Source organism: Pezoporus wallicus, unplaced genomic scaffold (assembly GCF_028554395.1).
Source record: "Pezoporus wallicus isolate ANWC-B61680 ecotype Strahan unplaced genomic scaffold, APGP_CSIRO_Pwel_v1 contig_4264, whole genome shotgun sequence".
In the NCBI taxonomy this organism is placed as follows: Eukaryota; Metazoa; Chordata; class Aves; order Psittaciformes; family Psittacidae; genus Pezoporus; species Pezoporus wallicus.
The window spans coordinates 174,022-195,518 of record NW_026637102.1 but is presented as its reverse complement, the minus strand read 5'-3'; the positions used below and the strand labels follow the sequence as shown (position 1 = coordinate 195,518).

The 21,497-nt window shown below is 39.8% G+C and overlaps 2 protein-coding genes across 15 annotated transcripts in view; one reads left to right on the top strand and one right to left on the bottom strand.

The window, feature by feature from the left end:
* Positions 1-931: 931 nt before the first annotated feature.
* HNRNPH3 (heterogeneous nuclear ribonucleoprotein H3) lies at positions 932-7,190 on the bottom strand. Of its 4 annotated transcripts, none has more exons than XM_057403241.1 (10): positions 7,121-7,190; positions 5,684-5,820; positions 5,003-5,141; positions 4,272-4,459; positions 3,778-3,864; positions 3,321-3,439; positions 2,171-2,306; positions 1,834-1,914; positions 1,664-1,750; positions 932-1,381 (listed from the first exon to the last, which is right to left on the bottom strand). In XM_057403241.1, exons 2-10 carry the CDS (start codon positions 5,799-5,801, stop codon positions 1,368-1,370), a joined length of 969 nt encoding a protein of 322 aa, XP_057259224.1. In that variant the 5' UTR covers positions 5,802-5,820; positions 7,121-7,190; the 3' UTR covers positions 932-1,367. The 4 variants fall into 4 exon arrangements, with proteins under 4 accessions (XP_057259224.1, XP_057259222.1, XP_057259223.1 ...); XM_057403239.1 differs by having other exon boundaries at positions 932-1,346; XM_057403240.1 differs by having other exon boundaries at positions 932-1,346; positions 4,317-4,459.
* Positions 7,191-7,276: 86 nt separating this feature from the next.
* Positions 7,277-21,497, top strand: part of PBLD (phenazine biosynthesis like protein domain containing) — a 68,063-nt gene continuing 53,842 nt past the window's right edge. For 5 of the 11 annotated variants that reach the window (XM_057403251.1, XM_057403247.1, XM_057403248.1 and 2 more), the window contains exons 1-8: positions 7,907-8,047; positions 9,750-9,849; positions 12,689-12,787; positions 13,324-13,433; positions 13,586-13,615; positions 14,121-14,209; positions 15,319-15,497; positions 18,087-18,149. In XM_057403251.1, coding sequence (XP_057259234.1) covers positions 7,964-8,047; positions 9,750-9,849; positions 12,689-12,787; positions 13,324-13,433; positions 13,586-13,615; positions 14,121-14,209; positions 15,319-15,497; positions 18,087-18,149 — 754 coding nt within the window. In that variant the 5' untranslated portion in view covers positions 7,907-7,963. Of the gene's footprint in view, positions 7,417-7,906; positions 8,048-9,749; positions 10,253-11,971; positions 12,019-12,688; positions 12,788-13,323; positions 13,434-13,585; positions 13,616-14,120; positions 14,210-15,318; positions 15,498-18,086; positions 18,150-20,602; positions 20,707-21,497 lie in introns of those variants that run through there. The other 6 variants (XM_057403245.1, XM_057403244.1, XM_057403252.1 and 3 more) reach the window with 6 other exon arrangements.

Here is a 21,497-nt window from a genome sequence, read left to right as displayed (position 1 = left end):
CAAAACCACAATCTCTAGTGAAATAAACTCCATTCTCCTCTCTCCCACAAGAAGACATTTATTACATATATAACACAGTACTAGCAAAACAGGTGACAGATTTTCAATACCCAAGATCACATTTGACATTTTAAGGGAGGCATTGAGAACAAAGCAATTAATTTGGGAGATCACACTGGCTCAGAAGAATAAATACCTTTTTTCATTACACATCAGGTATGTTAAGTGTCTTCAAACAATAGTTGCTTACATATCTTACATGTCACAAATGCACAGAAAGTTTTATCAGTGTGTTCAGGTTGTGTGGAATTTACCAGGTAGTGGGCTTATCATTTTAGAGATATTTTGCTTCTAACGAGCTCATCTAGAGAATGGCTTGTTAAGTTTTGAACAAACACAAAACAAGTCAGCTCTGTGCAGGAAGAAAAACAAAAAGCGAAACCGTGTTTAAGTACAGTAATTTCATGAAAGAAAAAGTATCTAACTTGCTCCCAAAGCCCCCGCTCTTCCCAAAAGCGGTTTTTAGGGAAAAGAAAGATTAAATAGCTCCAAATTAACTAGTATGTGACCCACTCTGTGTTAGCAAAAGCTGTGCTAGTATTACAGTTTGGTTTGCATGTTACATGTGTGGAAATAAACATCACTGCTTGGTTTGGTGCAGGCACAAAACCTGGGCACTACTCGTTTATGCAGCCATGCACCTGAAGGTGATGGTGGACTGTGGTAGTACAAAAAAGCCAGCACACTGACTTGGCCTCCAGAGCATTACGCTGTGTTGAGATTATTACACAACTTATGAAAAGGGTTTAGGAAATACTGTTACCAAATCAACTAACCTAGTCATCTACCTTTTATCCCCTTAAACAAGTGGATTTTTCAAATTCAATTACTACACCAAGATTACATAGAACTGAATCAGTGTTCATGGGAGTCACAGTACAACCACCTTTATTGAACCACAGTACAACATCTTAAACCGACTGTAGTCTTGAATACGTAATACATCCTTAGGAGTAACTAGTATAAAAAGTATCAACATCAGTGGTTTGAATATAAAAATTTATTTAAAGTCAGAGTATGCAACAAATAAAACCTACAGAAAACAGATTTTCCCATCACAATCTGTTGCTTACCAAATAATATTGTGAAAACACATTCCTTCAGTCATTATAAAGTTCTTAAAATACAAAAGAAATTAAATTTTGTAAGAAAGTCTAGTAGACCAGAGACTGTTTCTTCCAGGATGTTTTGTAGAAGCAAGGCTACCCTTCAATACATTCCACGCCATCCTCCTCCACCCATAGTGCCTTGCCCATAGTATCCTCCAGTATTTCCAGTGCCACGACCTGCAAACAATTGACACAAGGTCACGCATACATACCTTAAAAAAAGAAAAAATGTGATGGGTAATACAGAACGGTTGAAATGACTTAACTTCTACTCAAAGAAAGATACATCAGCACTGTTTTTTTTAAAACAAGCATTTGCTGTAGTAGCAAAATGATAAACCCCCAACTGATTTACAGTTTAAACTGCTGCCCCCCTCCCTCTCCTCCCAGCTACCCCCAGCCCACAATGCCCACCACCCTGCCCCATCATCCATTACTAGATGGACATTAACAGCATTTCCAACAAATACATGAAAAGCAAAACTTATACTTACTATATCCACCCAGGCCATCAGGAGTTCCATATCCTCCACTGTAATTGGTACCTATTCCCATTCTACCCACAGGGCCATAACCTTGATCTGAAAAGCAGGGAAGTGCACCATTACAAACTTGGAACTCTACACTGGAGAAAATGTTGGCTAAGGTTGGAATTGATACATACCCATTCCATCTCTGCCATAGCCTCCCATGCCAGAACCACCTCCAGCAGTTGAATTCAGGAACAGTTCAATATATCGATGTTCTGTAGGAAACAAAAAAGCCTTGTGTTTTGTTTCAAAAACCAGACGCAAAAAAAAAGAAAAACCAACCCCAAAAAAACCAGCCACCAAACAAAACCCCACCACCTTACAAGTGACAGCTGCCCACAAAAAGCAAGTCTGAAAGATAAATGGCAGAGCAAACCAAGTTAAATGCCATTTAAACCATAATATTATTTTACCCTTATATAACCCACTAAAGCCTAGCCGAAGAAAGCTTCAGGTAAATACAATACTCACGCATGTGATTTTTATCCTTAGACATGGCAGCTACTGCATCCTCATGTGTTACAAATTCCACATCTGCCTCTCCAGTGGCTCTTCCATCTGCTCCAATATCAATGTGAACTCTTATAGGGTTCAGTGGTGAGAAAAACTAAGAATATAAAACAACAATAAAATCAGATTAATACAGAATTCAAGCCAGGTACTTTCCCCACACCCGTGGTTAGTGGAGCACTGCTTCAATTTAATCTCATTCTACTGTATAAATTAAATAATTAATTTCCAAAGTATTACTCACCAATAGTGGACCTTCAACATTAGGTCAGTCTGTTCTTACTATCTATTATTATTATACAGCTCAAAGAGTTTCACCTACAGAGCTTGAGGAGCTTTCTTTAAAAGCAAAGATAGGAACAAGAATTCCTGCCCACACACACTGCTTTAAGCAACAAGTTCTAATATGATGCCATGCTGGAAAAGGAAGATAATTACTTGGGTTTTAAAGCAGCAGAGCCAAATACATTTCTCAAGGACATACTAAAGCTGTCAATCAGACCAGTCTTCCTTGCTACAGAACTCAAAAAAAGACACAGTGGTACTTCTGACTAACACCCTTTTTACCAAACAGTATATGCAAACGAACCTTTGATAAAGTACAGAAGTACTACTCATCAACTTGCAATAACATGCTCTGATTCAAAGCCTCAAGTTTAGCCCTTGTCATCTTGAGTCTTAAAAGAAAATTATCAAACTGACTGAAAAGAATGTAGCTCAATTAACTCCCACCCTCAAGAAAAACACCCACCCACCCACCCGCTGCCCCAAGTAACAAGAATCAAGATTTCCATACGTAACATACAGGTGCAACAAATAAAGACGGAGCCCCATGCTGGAAAGAGGCTCTGTTTTAAGTCAGGCCCTAGGGCCTTCTATCTCAAGAAAACCTTTCCCCCTAGAAACAGCACATCTATTCTGACACAAGAATGTATTCCCAAAATCTTACAGAGGTGCTTTTACCCACCACCCTGCTCTCTTATGAGAGAATCTGCAGACCTATTAGAACTATCAATCACTTGTCTGGGAACTTCAACCAAGTTTCTAGTAAGAGAGACAGGAACATGCAAACTCTTAGCATTAAAAAGCCCTTTTTTCCCATTGTACTTACATTAGCAATATCATTTTCTGTTGCTCGAAAAGGCAGTCCTCTCATGTGAACAAAGTGACCGCCACCATGGAAACCTGAGCCTGCTTCTCCAGCTCCCCCATAGCCATGTCCCCCCATGCCTATTAAAAAATCCAAACCAAACAAGACCACACACTTGTAAGATCATCCTGAAAAGCCAGGAAAGTCATTACTACTGGTTTTCTGAAAGCACACATTATACCACTGAATGCAAGCTGTTTACGCTTCCCATCTATCAACCCAAACACTTAACCAGAATACACCCTAAGTAATGTATTTACCTTTTCCTAAAATGCCCCAATTCCACCCCTCCCCCTCCCCGTTTTGAACAACCTTATTTCTGTACCAAATAATCTGATGAAGTTTCTGACTTGGATATCCTACAACTCAAATAATATATTTTTAGGCAAACTATTTAAAAAGAAAAAAAAAGTTTTACCTCTCCCATCCCTCATTCTGTCATCATAGCCATCGTTTCCATAGCCATAGTTATTATAGCCACCATAATCATCAAAGCCACCATATCCTGGGCAGAGGACAGAAAGAAAGAAATCATTACATTAACACTCAAAATTCACAGAGCAATGCACAAGAGTCAACTTTTCAGTCTTTGGACACCCAGCAGTTTGCAAACAGCCTCTAAGACTATTAAACCTGAATTCCTGTAGAGTGCAGATGTACGTTTCCTTTTACATAGTAAAAGGACTGCAACATGCAAGTGAGATCCAGTTTTGCTGAAAGCAGAGTTTCCTTATTATTTCCATTAATTTTAAATACTAAGTCACATTTCTTAATACATCACAAGTAAAAAATTTCTTGGGAAGTGCATCAAACCTAATGGGAACTGCAGCTACTGCCATTTCTTTATTTCTCGACAAAGATGTCAGAAACACAAGACTGACAACAGAACCTCCATTCATTAGATAAACATACCACCGTCATATCCACCACCTCCTCGACGCATTCTGTCATACATACTTCCACGCCCAGCTCCATAATAACCCCCTCTTCCTCCTAATGGTCTATCGTATGGTCCAGGCCGTTGTTGTCCCATCATTCTTCTTGGCATGTCACTGAATCCTCTGATCTCGCTCTTACTACTTTTGAAGATTTCAATATATCTAATAAAAGAGGATTTTCAAGATACCAATAAGCATACATGCAAAAGCTGTCTGAATATTAAAAAAGGCCATACTATGTTTTCTGTAACTAGACAATCCAATAAAAGTGACTAGATACCATATAACTTAAGTTTCTCCTCAAAGCCGTAAGAATCTTAAGTGTATAAAAAACCCCAAAACACTTTACAGTGGCAAAAATTACTATGTGAAAATTCTAGCTGTATAAATTAAGCATATATCATGTCTTTCCAGTATGAGAAACATACTGCTGAAAAACAGTGTCTAAGCTATAGTAGCATTAATCACAAATTACCCTACACAAGAACGACTGATACAATTTTCTGAGTTTAGCAAGCTACCCAGGCAATACTGTCTCCCCCACCCCCCAAGTCTATTGTATTTCCCAAGTTAACTTAGGATCAGTTACAGAAATTCTTAAAAACAGCCAGTTCCATATAATGGTCCCCACCCACCCAAAAGCATTACTGACCCACAACCCCCAAAAATAAAGATGTAACACCATCCCAAACTCTCCATCCCCACCTGTGCCCTATTCTTTCCTTGTGTTTCCCCAGAGCATTTTCTGCTATCTCCTTTGAAGCAAACTGCACGAAGGCCTCCCCTGTGCTTCTCCCCTGGTAGTCCAGCGTCAATGTTATCCCATTTGGCACGATTTCCAACCCTTTAACCCAAGGACAAATAACCCCATCAAGGGGAACAGTGTTAAAGGCTGAAACATTCCCATCTGTAGCAAATACTTAAATCATATCTAAACAACAAGAACGAAAAAGAAAACCACCTCATTTCCCCCATCACCCAACAATACAAGCCAGTCATCTTTGATTAAACATTTATGGATTTAGCCATACTTCTTTTCTGTTTAAGCTATGCAAAAATACAACCACCTAAGTTACAAGAAGAAAATATAGCTACCAGTCAAACAACTTAACTGATCCACTTGGATCATCAGCTAACATTCAGTTATCCCAATACGCATAATGCGTTTACCATGTTGACAAAGTTAGAAATATATTGTGTATTTTACTACATCTATTGTTATTTCTACTTTATTTACAGGACATAATTTTTATTTAAGATAAACTAATTTAACACAATCCCTCCCAATCCACCCCATTAATGGCTATAACAAATTAAAATGTACAACACATTGTGTAAAAGAAGTAAGAAAATCCAGCCACTAGACTTCGACTATACTAGAGGTACCTTGGAAAAACTGAACAATCTCTTCTTTGCTGCAACCAAATGGCAGGCCTCGAAGTCGTACCACTGTTCCATCATTAGTTGTATCATTTGGCCCATTATGTTTTCCACTCCAGTCCATCTTTTATTTAAAGCAAACCCTTCAAAAAAGGGAAAAAAAAAGTAAAGAAAAAAGTCGAAACATTTAACAACAACAACAAAATCAAGTAGTTTGGGTATCTAGTATTTGGGATAATAAGCTCCATTTCTATTACAAATTTAAAACTACTTTACCACATCTACAGCACATACACATCTAAACCTACCCCAAACTCTTGACAGGGAACACCACAGTGTGTAGGGAGGGAAGCACGTGGGGAGGCACAGCACATAAAGCTCATTATTTACTCGAGAGTACATTCAACATCCAGCCTTTAAGGTTTTGTGTTCAGCGTTTTTTATTATTTAATTTCTTTTAAAGCATGTCATTTGAAGAAGGGGTAAGAACCACGCAACGGTTCCTGCGTGGAAACACAAGACCTTCCTTTGTCTGCAAACAAAGCGCTCAGCTGTGGGAGGGTCTGGTTTTGTTGGTTTGGTGTTTTTTTTTTTTCCCCGTCTTCCCTACCGGAAGCACCGGCGATGCACTAATTTCATGTTACACTGCCTGGGACAAACCGGGGACCCGCGGGATCACCTTGAGGGGCACCAGTGTTAGCGCACCGAGACCCCGGCGGGAAGGGGAAGTCGGACCCGCGCCGCCGCATCGGCTCCCTCGCACCGCCCTGCGCCTGGGGCGGTGTTGGGAGGGGGTGGAAGGAACGGACAGGCGGCGGGAAGCGCGCCCGTGAGCGCTCCACAATGGGCAGCGCGGCAGTCGAGCCTCAACAGCCCGAGAACCTCAATGGCCACCCTCGTGCGCTGATCGACGCACTACCGTACACTTCCCCTCCGCGCCACAGTCCACCCGACCCGCTGCACCGACCACCGCCGAAATCGCGGCCTTGACCCACCGCTCATTTCCCGGCGCCATTTACCGCGCCTCCACGGTACCGCCCCCTCCCACCCTCCCCGCTCCAGCCCAGCTCCCCACCGTGACCCGCTACCACCTCTCCGCCTCGGAGGAGCTGCGCGGCCTCCTCCCGTTCAACCTCAGGCCCCGCAGGAGTCCTTCACCGCCACCCGCCGCTCTCCTGGGGCCGCCGCCACCCTCGACTCCACCACTCAAAATGGCGGCCGCACTCAGGAACGAGGCTCCGCGGAGACGCGCCGCACCGCCCCCTCCCCCACGCCCTCCTCCAGGTCCGCCACCGCCCACGGCCCCCTCAGGCGGGCGCCGGCCCCGACGCCGCGCCGAGAAGCGGGAAGGCCGGCTCGCTTCAGAGCCCGAGCTGCTACTGCTATCGCCACCACGGCCTGTCCAGCTAGCGCACATCATGCCCATACTCCCTCCCCACTCACCGGAGACCTTCGCGCACGCCTCGACGTGCTCCGGCAGGAGCTTCTGTTGGGAAAGAAACTCCTCGCTGCTAACGAGCCAGCAGGCTCAAAATCTACGCAAGGGACGCGGGCTGAAGAGCGTCCCGACTACGCAAATATCGCGATAGCCACGCCACACTCCTTAGCCCCGGCTAGGCGCACTAAGCACATGCGCGCCTCCGCGGAGAAGCAATGACGCACGCGCGCGGCGGCCAGTGAGTTCCCGCCTATTCCTGTCACGGCTGCTGCTGAAGGGCGCTGAGGTGCATGCGCGCTAGGTCCGCAATGGGGCCGTCCTTCTGTTCGCTTTGGCGCCAAGCGGGCTCCCGGTTGGGAGCGCGCGCGCTCTGGCAGAAAGTGGCTGCGGCGCCTGCTCGAAATGGCCGCCCAGGGATCGCCTCGCACACGCGGCGGTTGCGTGGCCGTCCCCTCGAGTGTGTCGCGCAGGGTGGCCGGCTTCCCCGGCGTGGGTTTGGGAGGGCGAGCGGGTTCCCACAGCGGTGCTGAACCCGCGGCAGGCCAGACCCAGGGGGAACCTCATAAATGCCGCTGGGAAGGACTCTGTGGTGGGAGTGTTTTGGAGCTTGGCAGAAGTCGATACAAAAGAAGAGATTAAAAGCTTTTCTAAAGAATTGAAAATTGGCGCTGAGCGCTGGGGGTGTGGAAGGAGGCCTGTGCTCTTGTATGCGCTCGGAAGTGAGGAGATGGGGGCCGCTGGCTCTTCCTGGCGTTAGGGAAACATTAACTTGGGAGTTACGCTATCAGCTGGGGCTAAAAGGTGAGGAAGCACTTTGCAGAAAGCAGTTTAAATGGGCACAAACGACAATGCAAATCCCTGTTTTTACGGTTGATGCTTTTACAAACCGGCCGTTTTTTGGAAATCCTGCTGCAGTTTGTCTGCTTGAAAATGTAAGTTCACTTCCTCCTCAAAGTGCTCTGACCAAGTTGGTTCTAACTGGTACACTGTTGACAATTTCTACCAAATAGGTCTTATGTTATTTGCATAGTAACAGTTCATGAAAATGGTAAGAAAATGTATCTATATCAGTCAGTGGCAGTAGCGTGAGCTGACTATGAATCCTTTCTAGATGTTTCTAAGCCTAGATCTTGTACAATATAGCCTACTTATCAGCTGAAGTTATGAGTGAGAATATCTCACTTCAGAGGTATTTTTGGCTTCCTGAAATCTAAATACTTCCTCTCAGAATGAACTTACTTTGAAATTATGAGTCCTATTTGCATTTTCATAATAATTTTACTTTATTACATTAATGTATTGTGGGGGCAAGTTACTTGCATGTTGCCTTTGGAACGTGGAGATTTTTAATTATTTTTTTTCTTCAGTACCTGTGGCTACAGGCCTTAGTGTCATAGTTGAAGCTGATGTTCTCATTCATAATTTTGTTCTAAGCTCCAAGAAAGCAAGGTGCAGCTAGTGGCGATATTTCTGTTCCATTCAGAGTCTCAGCAGATGTTTTACAAAATCCCTTGGGAGTAACGCAAGGATGGCAAAACGAGCCCTTTCTGTGTTTCAGAAATACCACAGGATGGCAGTAGTTCAGTAAAGTTCTGTTATTTTTAATAACATTTTGGTTGGTCTTTGTTCTGGTTTAGTGTCTTTAGAATAACTGACAGAACTGTTGTTCTGGAATAAAGGAGAGGCGCTTGTTACTATAAAAAGAATGTTTTTTCACTGCATAGAATTCACTCTGCAAATACAGGTCTACGGTGTGCATTAGTATTTGTGTCATTTCTGTAGTATGGGATCTTTGGCTGAAAAGTATTAACATTAGTAAGGGAAATAAGAATTTGCTCTGCTAACTTCAGTTATCTCTTAGAGGTTGAACCTAACCAAGTCCAAACAGTACTTTATTTCATCTGTGTTTCCATATTTATAGCCCAGATTCTTAGTCACCATAATTGTGGGGAAAAAGCAGTGGATCAAGGGTGAGGTAGAATTTTATACAGGCACTGTAACTCGTGTGTCCTGGGATCAATGTTCACTTTTGAACCCTTCTCAGGATTTAAAGCTGCAGGCAGTTAAAGCAGAATGTAGTGAGCTCCAGCCATTTATTTTTTTTTTTTCAGTTTATCTCCCCTCCGCGTCTTCTGACTTAATGTATTGTTCCCATTGTCTAAAGAAGAATATCGAGGCCATAAGCACTGATCAGCCACCTTGGTCATTGCTGCAGCAATTGCTACGTAGCTCTTGCTGGCATGCATTGTTCAGAGTTAAGAGAGTTGTAGTTATTTTTAGATTATGATAATAATGTCTTCTCAGTGTGACTTATAACTAAACAAAAAAGTATCATGTTCATGGAAAGACTTGAGTTTAGGTTTTTTGGTGATTTTATTTTCCATGTATTCCAAGAATTTGTAAACTAATAAGACAGATACTAGAAATGTCTATTTATCACAATGATTGAACTAGTTGTTCCATTTTATGCTTAGTTTGGTGTTTTTTTTTCTTGTTTGTTTGTTTTACTCAGTATTTTGAACTAAAAATGAATCTGTTATAATAGAAAATGAAATTACTGTGTTTATTTGACAGTAAGTTTAATTCTGCATTTTTTTTGCCTGCTTTTAATTGGATTTATTGTCTCATCATTAGGACTTGGATGAAGATTTGCACCAAAAAATTGCAATGGAAATGAACCTTTCAGAAACTGCTTTCATCAGAAAACTGCACCCTGGAGATGACTTTACTAAAAGTGAGTGGTTCTGTTTACCCACCACAATCTCTCACAAGGGAATAGGAAATACTGGGTGCATTTATAAGGAATGGTGGTAACTTTTAATACAGCTAAAACAAAATCTTGGAGTTGTGATATATCTCTTAAGAATATAATAAACCTTTTGCACATGGATTCTTTAAAGTGTTTGTGCTCTACATGAAATTCATTTTACAATATACAGACATTTATTATTTATGAATTAAACCATTTGTCTTAGTGTCTTTCACTAAATAAGCAAGTTAGATATAGAAAATCTCCTGAAAATGGTATGCAAAGATCTTTCAATTAGTAGTTCCCTTACTATTAACAGTCTCCTGAGAGAATTTCTTCAGAAGAATAGAGATGGAACATGTTTATTCCTCATGCACAAGACTGCAAAGTGAGTAGAATCTGGCTTGGCTGTTCACTGGGGTAACCATAAGCTATTATCTGAGTTTGTCACTAAATCTTGTAAGTGATCTGTGGAGCCAATACTGGAAAAGACAGGTTTCCAACAAAAGTGGGAAATCAAAAGTTGCCCAAAGGAAGCACATTAGGCTACACTTTTGATTGGTTTGAAAGGAGAGACTTCACTGGTGTTCTTTGTGAGGGCATGTGTGTATATATATATATATATGTATATATATATAATATGAGCGATGAAATGGAGGGACACTAGATAAGATAGAAAACAGACAAATACAGAATCCATTCTGAATAGCTTTGTGGATTAGTTTTCAGCTGAATCAGTTTGCTGAATCTGCTCACTTTGCAGTTGTGTGGTAGCAAGAGCCAAGGGGCTGAAAGTCACTAGCCTGGATTTTGATTCTAGGGTAAAGTATTTGTGTTGGCACGCCCTTGCTTTGATATGACATAGTGGAAGAGAGGTATGAACAGCTTTGGAGTTACTGGCTATATGAAAGAGGCCTTAGAACAGTATGCAAAGAAACTGTTCTTTATTGCTTGATTGTTCAGAGTGGGATTTTGTACATTCTCTGTTATTAAAGAGGATTTTCTTAAAGTTATAACTATCCTCATTTACTCCTATTGTTAATAAATTGGAATTTATTTTAGAAGTATTATTAGAAATAATAACACTTTTCATTTTTCATATGAACATTTTTTTCATGTTAACACCTTGCCGATACATTTAATACATTTATTTATTTTATCAAAGTGCTTTTGATGTTAATGGGACTAGAATTTGTGACATCAGACCCATGCAACTGCTAAAGAGTAGCACAATTTTTTCAAAGAAATATAGCAACTGAGCTACACCTGAGAATGAGGGCTGGTAGGAGCAAGAGTAGACCAGACACATCAGAATGTCATTCGTGAGACTGCCGTCTTCTCTGGAACATAAGTGATGTCTTAAGGGCTCCTGGGCAAAGTATGATTTTGAGAGGAGTATGAGTTTGTGATCAGTGCATTTAATTAAATTTTAATTTAAAAATATCTGCATTATTTTAGGGTTATATTAATTTATGAGAGTACAAAATGTCTTCTTAGTCTGTGTATGACTGTATATCTCAACATTCAGGCAAGTGTTCTGGGTCACACAGCTTGTCTGTTTCTGGTTGAGCATGGCTGACTCCATTTCCTCCTGCTTTCAGCCACAATTTCCACTTGGGGGAGTGTATTAACACTAGGGCAGACTTCTGGGTTCTGTGGTTCTGTGTCTTCAGTTCTCTGCCAAGCTTGTTAGTTTCATCCACTAGGTTTTGTTGGGATTCTATTTGTTTTCATTGGAGAGGGGACCGATTTTAATGCACTGGTTTTTCACGGGAGTGATGACAAGACTTGTTTGGGGTTTCTTTTTAGATATCATTTGTTTCTCTTGTGCCTTTTAATTGTGTTTGGTAATTATTCACTTGAAATATATTTTCATAAGCATTATCTTAAATGCTGTGGTGTAAGTCTGCAAAAGCTACAGGAAACCAACTATAGTGCACTTGGGTTCCAATTTTTTTTAAACAACAAATAGAAATACAATTTCTAGTGACATGAAGAGTTAGAGACTTTTACCAGACTTGCCTGGTGGTTTAAGCAAAATAATTCATAACTGATCTAGCTCTGATAAAATTTCAGTTATACCACTAAAACTATCTAACCCCTAAAGGATATATGCAGCACAGAAAGTTGTCAGAGAGAGAAGTTCTATTTTGGGTAAGTATTAAATAGTTTTTTTATCATAGAGACATAAGAGAACATAGGACACCACCAGTTCAAGAAGCCAGTAAATGCTGTAAATTCCTGTTTTTTACCTGGAACAGCCAATAGATGATGATGTTTTCTCTCAAACCAGTTTTTATTTCTCCAGGTTGTTCTCCTTTCAGTTAGAACACCCAGTGGCAGTTACGTATTTTACTTTCTCAGAATGTTTTTCCCCTTTTCCAGGTTATTTTTCACCTTTGCAGGTGATAAGTTGTTGTTACAGTTTGTTGTTTGTGTGCTAACCTATGATACCTCTGTATGTCTCCAGTTTCTAGCTACTCAGCAGCGCTTCAAAGGTGCCAGGTGCACTTCTCAAGACTGCCTCTGATTCACACTTTTAGTTCTTGGGCAGACAGTCATTTCTGCTCTGCAGCTCCTTTGCTTTTGTAACCAAGTAGTTTTCCTCTGTTAGTAGTCTCGTGTTGTTGACCTGACTGAAAAGCAATAGCTGTTTCAAAAGTCAGTACAAAATAGGTTCCTAAAAGTGTAATTCCTAAATTATTTAAAGTGTGTTTAAGACCAGGACAGATTATAACGTGTGTTCTGATTAACTGAAATGTCATCATTCTACATAAAGTTTTGAGACTTCTTCAACTTAATAACACTAAATTTTATTTTCAAGGTTCCTGCTTTGGACTCAGATGGTTCACCCCAGCCAATGAAGTTCCTCTCTGTGGTCATGCTACACTTGCAGCAGCTGCTGTGTTGGTTCACATACAAAGTATGATTACAGCTATTTATTACTGTAACTTTTTAGGAAATTTAATTTTAAAAAATCTCTATTTTCTACAACAAAGGCAATTAAATATTTAGAACATTTAGAGAACACACATGGAGATACCTTAGGTATTGTCTTTTGCAACTGCTCTGTAATTACAAGGTTGTAGTCTGATGCCTCGGATTGGGATGCCCTGCTATTATTCTTGTTTAAGAAAAGTACTAAATATGCAGATGTCATCTGGGAGAGTTACAGTAGAATTTGATGAATGTGGAATATGCTCTTTCTGTTTGAAGGAAATTTCCATTCATTCTAGAAACACAGAGAAGAGATTCCCTGCAGTCACTGCTTTTATTAGCCTCAGCAGCTTATTTATTTAGTTGGGAATTTTGTCTATAGTTTTTTACTGTAGGTTTATTGTAGTTACTGTATTTTAGCTGCGTAACCAACTTCTTCTGACTGTACTGAGCTACTCTAAGAACTATAATATAGATTCCAATTCTTACATTTGATAATGTTGCAATGTTTTTTCTTTCTAGAAAACAAAAATTCAGTTCTCACATTTGTGACGTTGAGTGGGGAATTAAGAGCCAGACAAGTGGAAGATCATATTGTCCTGGACTTACCACTTTACTTAACCTACCCACAGGTCAGTCAAAGTTTTATTCATTAAATGCTTTGAAGGAAATCATGTGTTTATGTTTACATGTGTATGTAAGTGTATCTATCTGTAGTTGAATAGATACATACATATATATGTTCTATTTTTTACAGTGTGGATTTTTTTTGTTTTATCTTCAGGTACTTCAGGAAGTAGAAGAGTTAATAAAGGTAAAAAAAGAATCTATGTATGTTTTAGAAACACATTTATAATAGTTATATGTTAAAATGGTTGAAAAGTGTTAAGATGGCATTGCTTAGTGTACTCTTGAAACACTAAGGTTTGAAGGTCTGAGTCATGCAGCCTGGGAAATTGAATTCTCAAAAGTGCTGCAGTTGAACATTGTTTCCCACTACCATTGTTTAGAGTGTCAGTATTTCTCTGTGGTATTTTCAGCCTATTGTATGCATGTGAGGGCAGTCTAGTGTCCTTCCACTCTTCTGGATCCCTGAATTTCCTTCTGAGTTGACATGCACAGAGATCTTAGCACCTACCCATATCTATTCATGCACTTTGTGCATTTCTTTTTCTTGCTTGCGTGTACTTTATGGCTGCATGAGGGACCTTTCATAAGCCCTGTTCTGGCAGGGAATGTGTTCTATGAAAATGTAGAGAAAATAGTATTCTGTATTCAAATTATGAACTTTCCTTGGTCTCCTTTAATTTTTACACCAGGCAGCTGTTGGTGACATGATTGTTCAAGATCTTCGTTACTCTCCTGACACAAAGAAACTCTTAGTCCGCCTCAGTGATGCTTATGAAAGGTGACTTATCCTTTATTTTTTTTTTCTTTTTTAAAATCAAGTGTACAGAAATTGAGTCTGCCTGCTTAGCCTCCATTCCTTACATACTAGGCTGGTTTATCTAGTTTTGAAACAGGTGAAGTTTAAAAACTCTTATTTAAACTTCTGTGTTAAATGGTTATCTTCTAATGGGAGTTTATTGAACCTGCAGAGGCGTAGGAAACATTTTTAACAATGGTGTATTTTCCCCATCTATCTGAGTAAAAAATATGATCCAGTAACGTAGTGGGAAATTTGGAGTCTTGTGTCTCATATGAAGAAGCAATAGTTGCATAGCTTAGAGGTCTGCTTTGTGAAACAGAGTGCCACGGATTCTTACTCATATTTGACTGTAATCTGCTTACATGTACTTAACAGCATCATAAGTAGCTTTATAGCTATTTACTCCAATTCAGATTCCAGTTCAGATTCCAAAGCATTTTTTAATTTCAGAGATCTGAATTTCATCGTTAAGTATCATTTGAATATATATTGCCAAAACACAACCTCATTAATCAGGCCAAGTTATCATTTTCACTTGAAGTTTGGCCTAACGTTTAGAGATTTGACTTGATGGGGGATAGAAATATCCTCAGCTAAGTACTTTTATTGTTACTCTGTCAGACTTCATTTTGTTGTGAGCAATCTGCAACTTCACAGACTTGAGACTGTTGTAGAGTGCTTTAGAATTCCATGAAGATCTGAATGGTGTTAGTTATTTGCTTTCTCTGAAAGGAGATAAGAGTGCTTACTATTTGCGTTCTGTAGTGATGAAATCTTCCTTTCAATTGTTAAACATTGAAACAAAGTGTGCCCTTCTGTAGCTAATATTCCAGCATGCTCTGTTTTCAGAAATAAGTAGGAAATGCATGGCTTGAACTTCTTTCTGTGCCCACTCAGAGCATATTATATTCAGGGTGGTCTTCTGTCAAATTGCATTGGGAGGGCAATGCTAGGAATCTTGTTCTTCTAACATTTTACTGTGGTTATTTAGGGATTGTAGAGAGGATGACTTTGTAGTTCCTTTTCAATACTTAAATTCATGTAAAGTGAAGAATATGGGCTAATAAAATTCTACGGTTATATTCAAGGTCTGTGTTGGAAGAACTACAAGTGAGTGCACAACGCTTTTTATCAGCTGAAAAGACAGGAAAGGTGAAAGGACTCATACTCACTCTTAAGGGAAATTCCAGTGGAAAATGTAAAGGCCATGATTTCTACTCCAGATATTTTGCACCTTGGTATGGAGTTCTGGAAGACCCTGTTACAGGTATGTGTTTGGGAGATAAGCAACTCTTACTCTTGTTTCAGTTCAATTAAAAGGTTCTTATTAAACTTTGTTAATCTCGTTTTGTACTTTGGAGTCTCTCTTATAAATGTCTGTTTTATATGGATAGCAGGTGTGTGCTCATTAAACTGAAAACTTCAGGATTGATGCCAACTCTTGCAGAAAGAATCAGCTTCTTATTACCATCAGGCCAGATATTCCTGTATGTTTTTTCAGGTCTTTTCCCTGAAGTATTCCAATTAAAATGAAAGGCTAGTTTAGTATTGAATTGGAATTGCAGTAAAAGTTCATATCCGCTTCTGTTGGTGTCTGTATTTATTTTTGTACTTCAGCTGAGCTGTCCTCTAGTTTCTTGACACTTATTAGGGATATTCATGCCTATGAATAATAATAACTCAGCCAGTTGTGTATTTGGGGACAGGAAGATTTGTTCTCTGCCTATTCCACACAATATCCACTCTGAGTGGATAGGTGTGATGATGGTTGTTACAGAATGATATTTGCTTAGGTACCGGTAAATCACAGGTTAATTATTATTCCTGGGTCGGAGCAATCCCAGGCACAGCTATGGGTTGGGCAGAGAAGAGATCCAGAGCAGCCCTGTGGAGAAGGACCTGGGGGTGTTGATCGGTGAGAAAATGAACATGATCTGGCAGTGTGTACTCGCAGCCCAGAAAGCCAGCTGTATCTTGGGCTGCATCAAAAGAAGCATGGCCAGCAGGTCAAAAGAGGTGATCCTGCCCCTCTGCTCTGCTCTTGTGAGACCAAACTTGGAGTATTGTGTGCAGTTCTGGTGTCCTCAACATAAAAATGACATGGAACTGTTGGAATAAGTCCAGAGGAGGGCCACAAGGATGATAAGGGGAATGGGGTACCTCCCATATGAAGATAGGCTGAGAAAGTTGGGGCTGTTCAGCTTGGAGAAGAGAAGGCTGTGTGGAGACCTCATAGCAGCCATCCAGTATCTGCAGGGGGGCTATAGGAATGCTGGGATGGACTACTCATTAGGGGCTGTAGTGATAGGACAAGGGTTAACGGGTTAAAACTTAAGCAGGGGAAGTTTAGATTGGATATAAGGAGGAAATCCTTTCCTGTTAGGGTGGTGAGGCACTGGAATGGGTTGCCCAGGGAAGTTGTGAATGCTCCATCCCTAGTGGTGTTCAAGGCCAGGTTGGACAGAGCCTTGGGTGGCATGGTTTAATGACAGGTGTCCCTGCCCATGGCAGGGGGATTGGAACTAGATGATCTTAAGGTCCTTTCCAACCTTAACTATTCTATGATTCTATGATTCAGCTGAGAACTTGGTCAAAAATGTTCATTAAATGTTTTGCTAAATAAAGAGAAAATTTCTTTGTTGGAATAATGTTAATTATTCAACACTCCTAGCAGAAATAAAGGTTTACAAAGAAATAAAAGCAATGAATTTCAGTTATTTCTTATACCCAGTCCTGCATTCTTGATAAAGCTGGGGACAGTCTGGTAGATGTATGTAATCCCAGAGCTCGTTCCTAAGGATTTCTGGGAAGACTAGTATTGATATTTTCCCTGCCTTTGGCAGGTGGGTTGGAATGATCTTAAGTTGCTTTCAAGCCCTAACTATTCTACAATTCTATGATATGTAGGAAAAGCCAGAAGTTTCTGGAATCTCTGAGATTCTTCTTGGCTTGCTGTTGCTTGTCTCCCATCTTTAAGTGTCCTTCTTTTATAGAAATCAAACTTCTTATTGTATTGCTGAAGTATACTTTTAACAGTGGTATGGCTTTGTATGATACTTCTTTTGTAATGATTTCTTAGGAATACTACATGTCCTGTTGTCTTTGAGTCTTGATAGTTACTTCACAGTAGGGTTTCCAGAAGAGTGTCTTTGCTCCTAGCTGCTAAGGCAGACTGAAGCAGCATTTCTAGCTATGAATCTGAGAAGTCATCTTAAGTTTTTAAGCCATCTGCTGGTCAGGAATTAAAAAATTGGTCTTTTAGTTTTCAGAAGCTGTGGTGAGACCTTACATTTTTCCTAGAGTTACATTCTGATACTTACCATCATTGAAGACTGAAAAAAAAACTCTGAGGTTTTGTTGTGAAAACTGTTAGAAGAGGAAATACTTTTGTTTTACAGAATGACTTCTATTCACCTGTTCTATTTTTAAGAAATATCTAAAAGTCTATTCACATTTTTGATGGAGAGCAGTTTGGATTTCACTGAACAGCATCATGTTTATATGAAAATATTTCAAATTTAATATTTTGAGACTCTGTTATTAGGAAACTTCACTTTTGGTAAACAAATGAGTACTTTGGATCAAGTATTGTAATTGGTACTATTTGTGTATTTGAATCCCTCACCAGGCAAAATCTCCTTTGAAGCCAGAGGATGAGGAAGTAGTACTGCTTTATCATAAATAAATTAAATGATAAAGCTTTAAGTTCTGTTTGCTGTGCAAACTCTCAGATGTTTTGTCCTAAACACACATGTGGCACTTGATTTGTTAATGGCGTTTAGATTTTGAATGTTCTTACTCTACAAAGTAGTGATTCCAATTTAATTCTGTACTTTATTTTCCAATTTCTTTTAAGGATCTGCCCATGCTGTCTTAAGCAGCTACTGGTCGGAGCAGCTGGGGAAGAAAGAAATGCTTGGTAAGAGAAACTCTTTTCTTGCAAAGCTGCCCATTTATGTAAAAGCTCCACAGTAGAAAAGGAAAAACTTACATTATTACTAGAATACAAACTGTAACAATAAGTGCCTATCCATTTTCTCAATATAAGTATAATATTAGACATAAGGAAAAGTTCTTTACTGTGAGGGTGGTGAGACACTGGAACAGGTTTCCCAGAGAAGTTGTGGATGCTCCCTTTGTGGAAAAGTTCAAGGCCAGGTTGGCTGGGGCTTGGAGCAACCTGGTCTAGTGGAAGGTGTCTCTGCCATGGCAGGGAGGTTGGAACTAAATGATTTTAAGGTCCCTTCCAACCCAAACTATTTTATGATTCTATTATGTAATATTTTGTGTGAAGTAATATTTAAGAAATCGTTTTTTTTTCCTACTCACCAACATGACATGAAGTGTCAGTTTCTGGATTATAATTCTCTGTGGTTATTTTTTGATCTCTGATTTTGGATTTTAGTTCTTTGGACCTTTCATCATAATTGACGCTTGGCAAATTTCAGATTATGTTGTTTATGTGTGTCCTGAGTTCAACTGCAGCAGTCATTTTTTTCCTTCTTGGTAGCTGGTGCAGTGCTGTGTGTTTGACTTTCAGCCGGGGAACAATGCTGATAAGACCGACATTTTTAGTTGTTGCTAAGTAATATTTGCTCTGATCAAGGACTTTTCAGTCTCGTACCCTCCCAGTGAGGAGGGGCAGAGGAAGTCGGGAGGGAGCAGAGACAGGACACCTGATGCAAACCAGCTAAAAGGGTATTCCATACCACAGCACGTCATGCCAGTATGTAAACTGGGGGGAGTTACCTGGAAGGCCCAGATTGCTGCTCAGGTTTGTCTGGGTATTGATTGGCAGGTGGTGAGCAATTGTATTCTCTCCCCTTGTTATTTCCCTTATCATTTTTATTATTGGTTGTAGCAGTAGTAGTTTTGTGTTATACCTTAGTTACTGGACTGTTCCTATCTCAGCCTGTGGGATTTACACTCTTTTGATTCTCCTCCCCATCCCTCCAGGAGCCGGAGGAGGAAGGAGAGGGGGGACTGAGAGAGCGGCTGCATAGTTCTGAGTTACTGACTGGGCTTAAACCATGACGATGTGTTTTGATGGAATTTTACCTCTTAGTCTTTATGACTTGCATTTTGGGTATTTGGGACAGGTATCAGTATTTTCATTAAGCTAAAGGGGGGCCTACAGGGAAGTTGGAGAAGAACTTTCATGAGGGCAAGTTGCGATAAGGCAAGAGGGAATGGTTTTAAGCTAGAAGACGGTAGATTTAGGTTAGGTACAAGGAAGAAGTTCTTCATTGTGAGGGTGGTGAGACACTGGCATAGGTTGGCCAGAGAAGTGGAAGCTGCCCCATTCCTGGAAGTGTTCAAGGCCAGGCTGGATGGTGCTTTGAGCAGCCTGGTCTAGTGGAAGGTGTCCCTGCAATGCCAGCAGGGTTGGAACTGGATGAGCTTTAAGGTCCCTTCCAACTCAAACCATTTTATGACTTTATGAAATCTGTGATATTTGCCGTAACTTGGGGGTTGGGGTGGGGGAAGGGGAGGAGAGAGATCTCAACATATTTTCTGAAGAGAAGAAACTGTCTTTTGTAATGCATCCTTATGGACTGTTTCTCAGAATTTTTTGGCATTTTCAGATGTTAATATGGATTCTGAAACTCTTCCATGCCGTTCTTACAGACACTGCTTCTTTAAGTAATCAGACAGGAATTCTGTCTGTATTTTTAAATTATACTTTCTACCTCTTTTTCATTTTCATGTATTTTGCATGTACTGTGCCATTTGCTATCTCAGAGAAACTATCTCAAGCAGCAAGGCAGTTGGTACTGTAATCAGCTTCTCTGATGTGTTAGTGAAAAAAATGTGCTTTCTTCCCATTCTTTTTCTATCTTCTCATTCCCCCCCCCCCCCCCCCCATTTATGTCCTCAACTTTTGTGATAGAAATCATACAAAACAGATTTAAAGAGAATAAGACATCTGATCAACATGTGGTCTCTATGTGTGTTTGTGAGAAATAACTTTTCTTTACGTGCATGTGACTGGAGAGTATCATGTGGTAGTGGGGCGAATTCTATTACTAATGAGATTATTTGGAAAAGATGGCTGCCAATCAAGAAGATTCCATATCACCAAAGATTAATAAGAGCATCTTTTGACTTTTTAGAAACCTCTCTGGTAGCTTCTGTAATACTGATGTGTTTTATTGCAAGAATAAAGGAACATTTTCTTCCATAAAATGAAAGATTTGTTAGTTCCAAGATAGATCCCATATGAAATAATAAATAATGAAATCATATAAAAACAAGGGAAGATATTGTCACATCGCTCTGGGTATTGTGACCTCTAGGAGGAGGTCAGTTGCATCTCTGCTGAAGTATCAGACATAATTTCCTGTGCTTGAGTTCTTTTCCTAGTTTTAATAGACCAAATCTTCAAACAACATCTAGCCCCATCAACAGCAAAGAATTTTCCAGTCTTTTTACAAGGTGAAATGCTTTATGATCTTTGTTGAAATGATGTACTTGTCCTTGAATTTAAGCTGAGTGTTAAATCAAAGCTTGGTATCAATCCTTGTCTTCTTTCATTTGAAGAGTGCAGGATTTAAAAGAAAAATAATCTCTCAGATGTATACTTTCATAATTGCTAATGAATGTAATATTTAGCAACTGTCTCTGCATCTAGCCCTTCACATAGTTTTCACATTTCCAAGATAACATTTATAAAGATGCATAAGGAATTTAATAGAACCAAGCAGATTATGGAGGATTTTCCAGGTTATTGTGAAGAAAAGCGGCTTTGTGCAGGACAATTTTTGATCAACACAGTCTGTCTTATCTTACAACTTTTCAATCTCCTCACCTTTTTTTTTTTTTTTAATATGTGAGGAAGCTGCTTTAGTAAATGTACCTGTATTTAAATTATTGCTAGTTTGAATTCTCATGAAGTGAAGTTTTGCAGAGTTGTAATCATGGCTTTCCTCTTTCCCAGGTAATCTCAGCATATAGATTGACCACGTCACATTTATACACAAGTGTAACATTTCTGTTTACTTCCAGACATAGGGTGACATATCAGTATTTCTTTGTGAGAGAAAGAATAAGTCAAATATAATTTTCATATAAGCTTTTTTGGTTTTTTTTTCACTTTTTTTTATTGCCAAGAAACAGGCAGCACTGGCTCCGCATTTAAAGACAGAAAAAAAACAACAACCAATCAACGAACCTCTGAAGATTTAGAATAATTGATCTCTTATTTACATCTGCCATCATGAGGGAAAGTTTAGCTGTGTATTCACACTTGGCAATAATAATTGATAAA

Bases quoted from the DNA above. Each gene is read 5' to 3' on its own strand.
- HNRNPH3 (XM_057403239.1), bottom strand. From the start codon at position 5,801: ATGGACTGGAGTGGAAAACATAATGGGCCAAATGATACAACTAATGAT. The intron at 3,865-4,271 runs GTATGTTTATCT...TCCTCTGCCCAG, and splicing joins AGGTGGTGGATATGACGGTG to GATATGGTGGCTTTGATGAT. The intron at 1,915-2,170 runs GTGAGTATTGTA...TGTTTCCTACAG, and splicing joins TAAGGATAAAAATCACATGC to AACATCGATATATTGAACTG.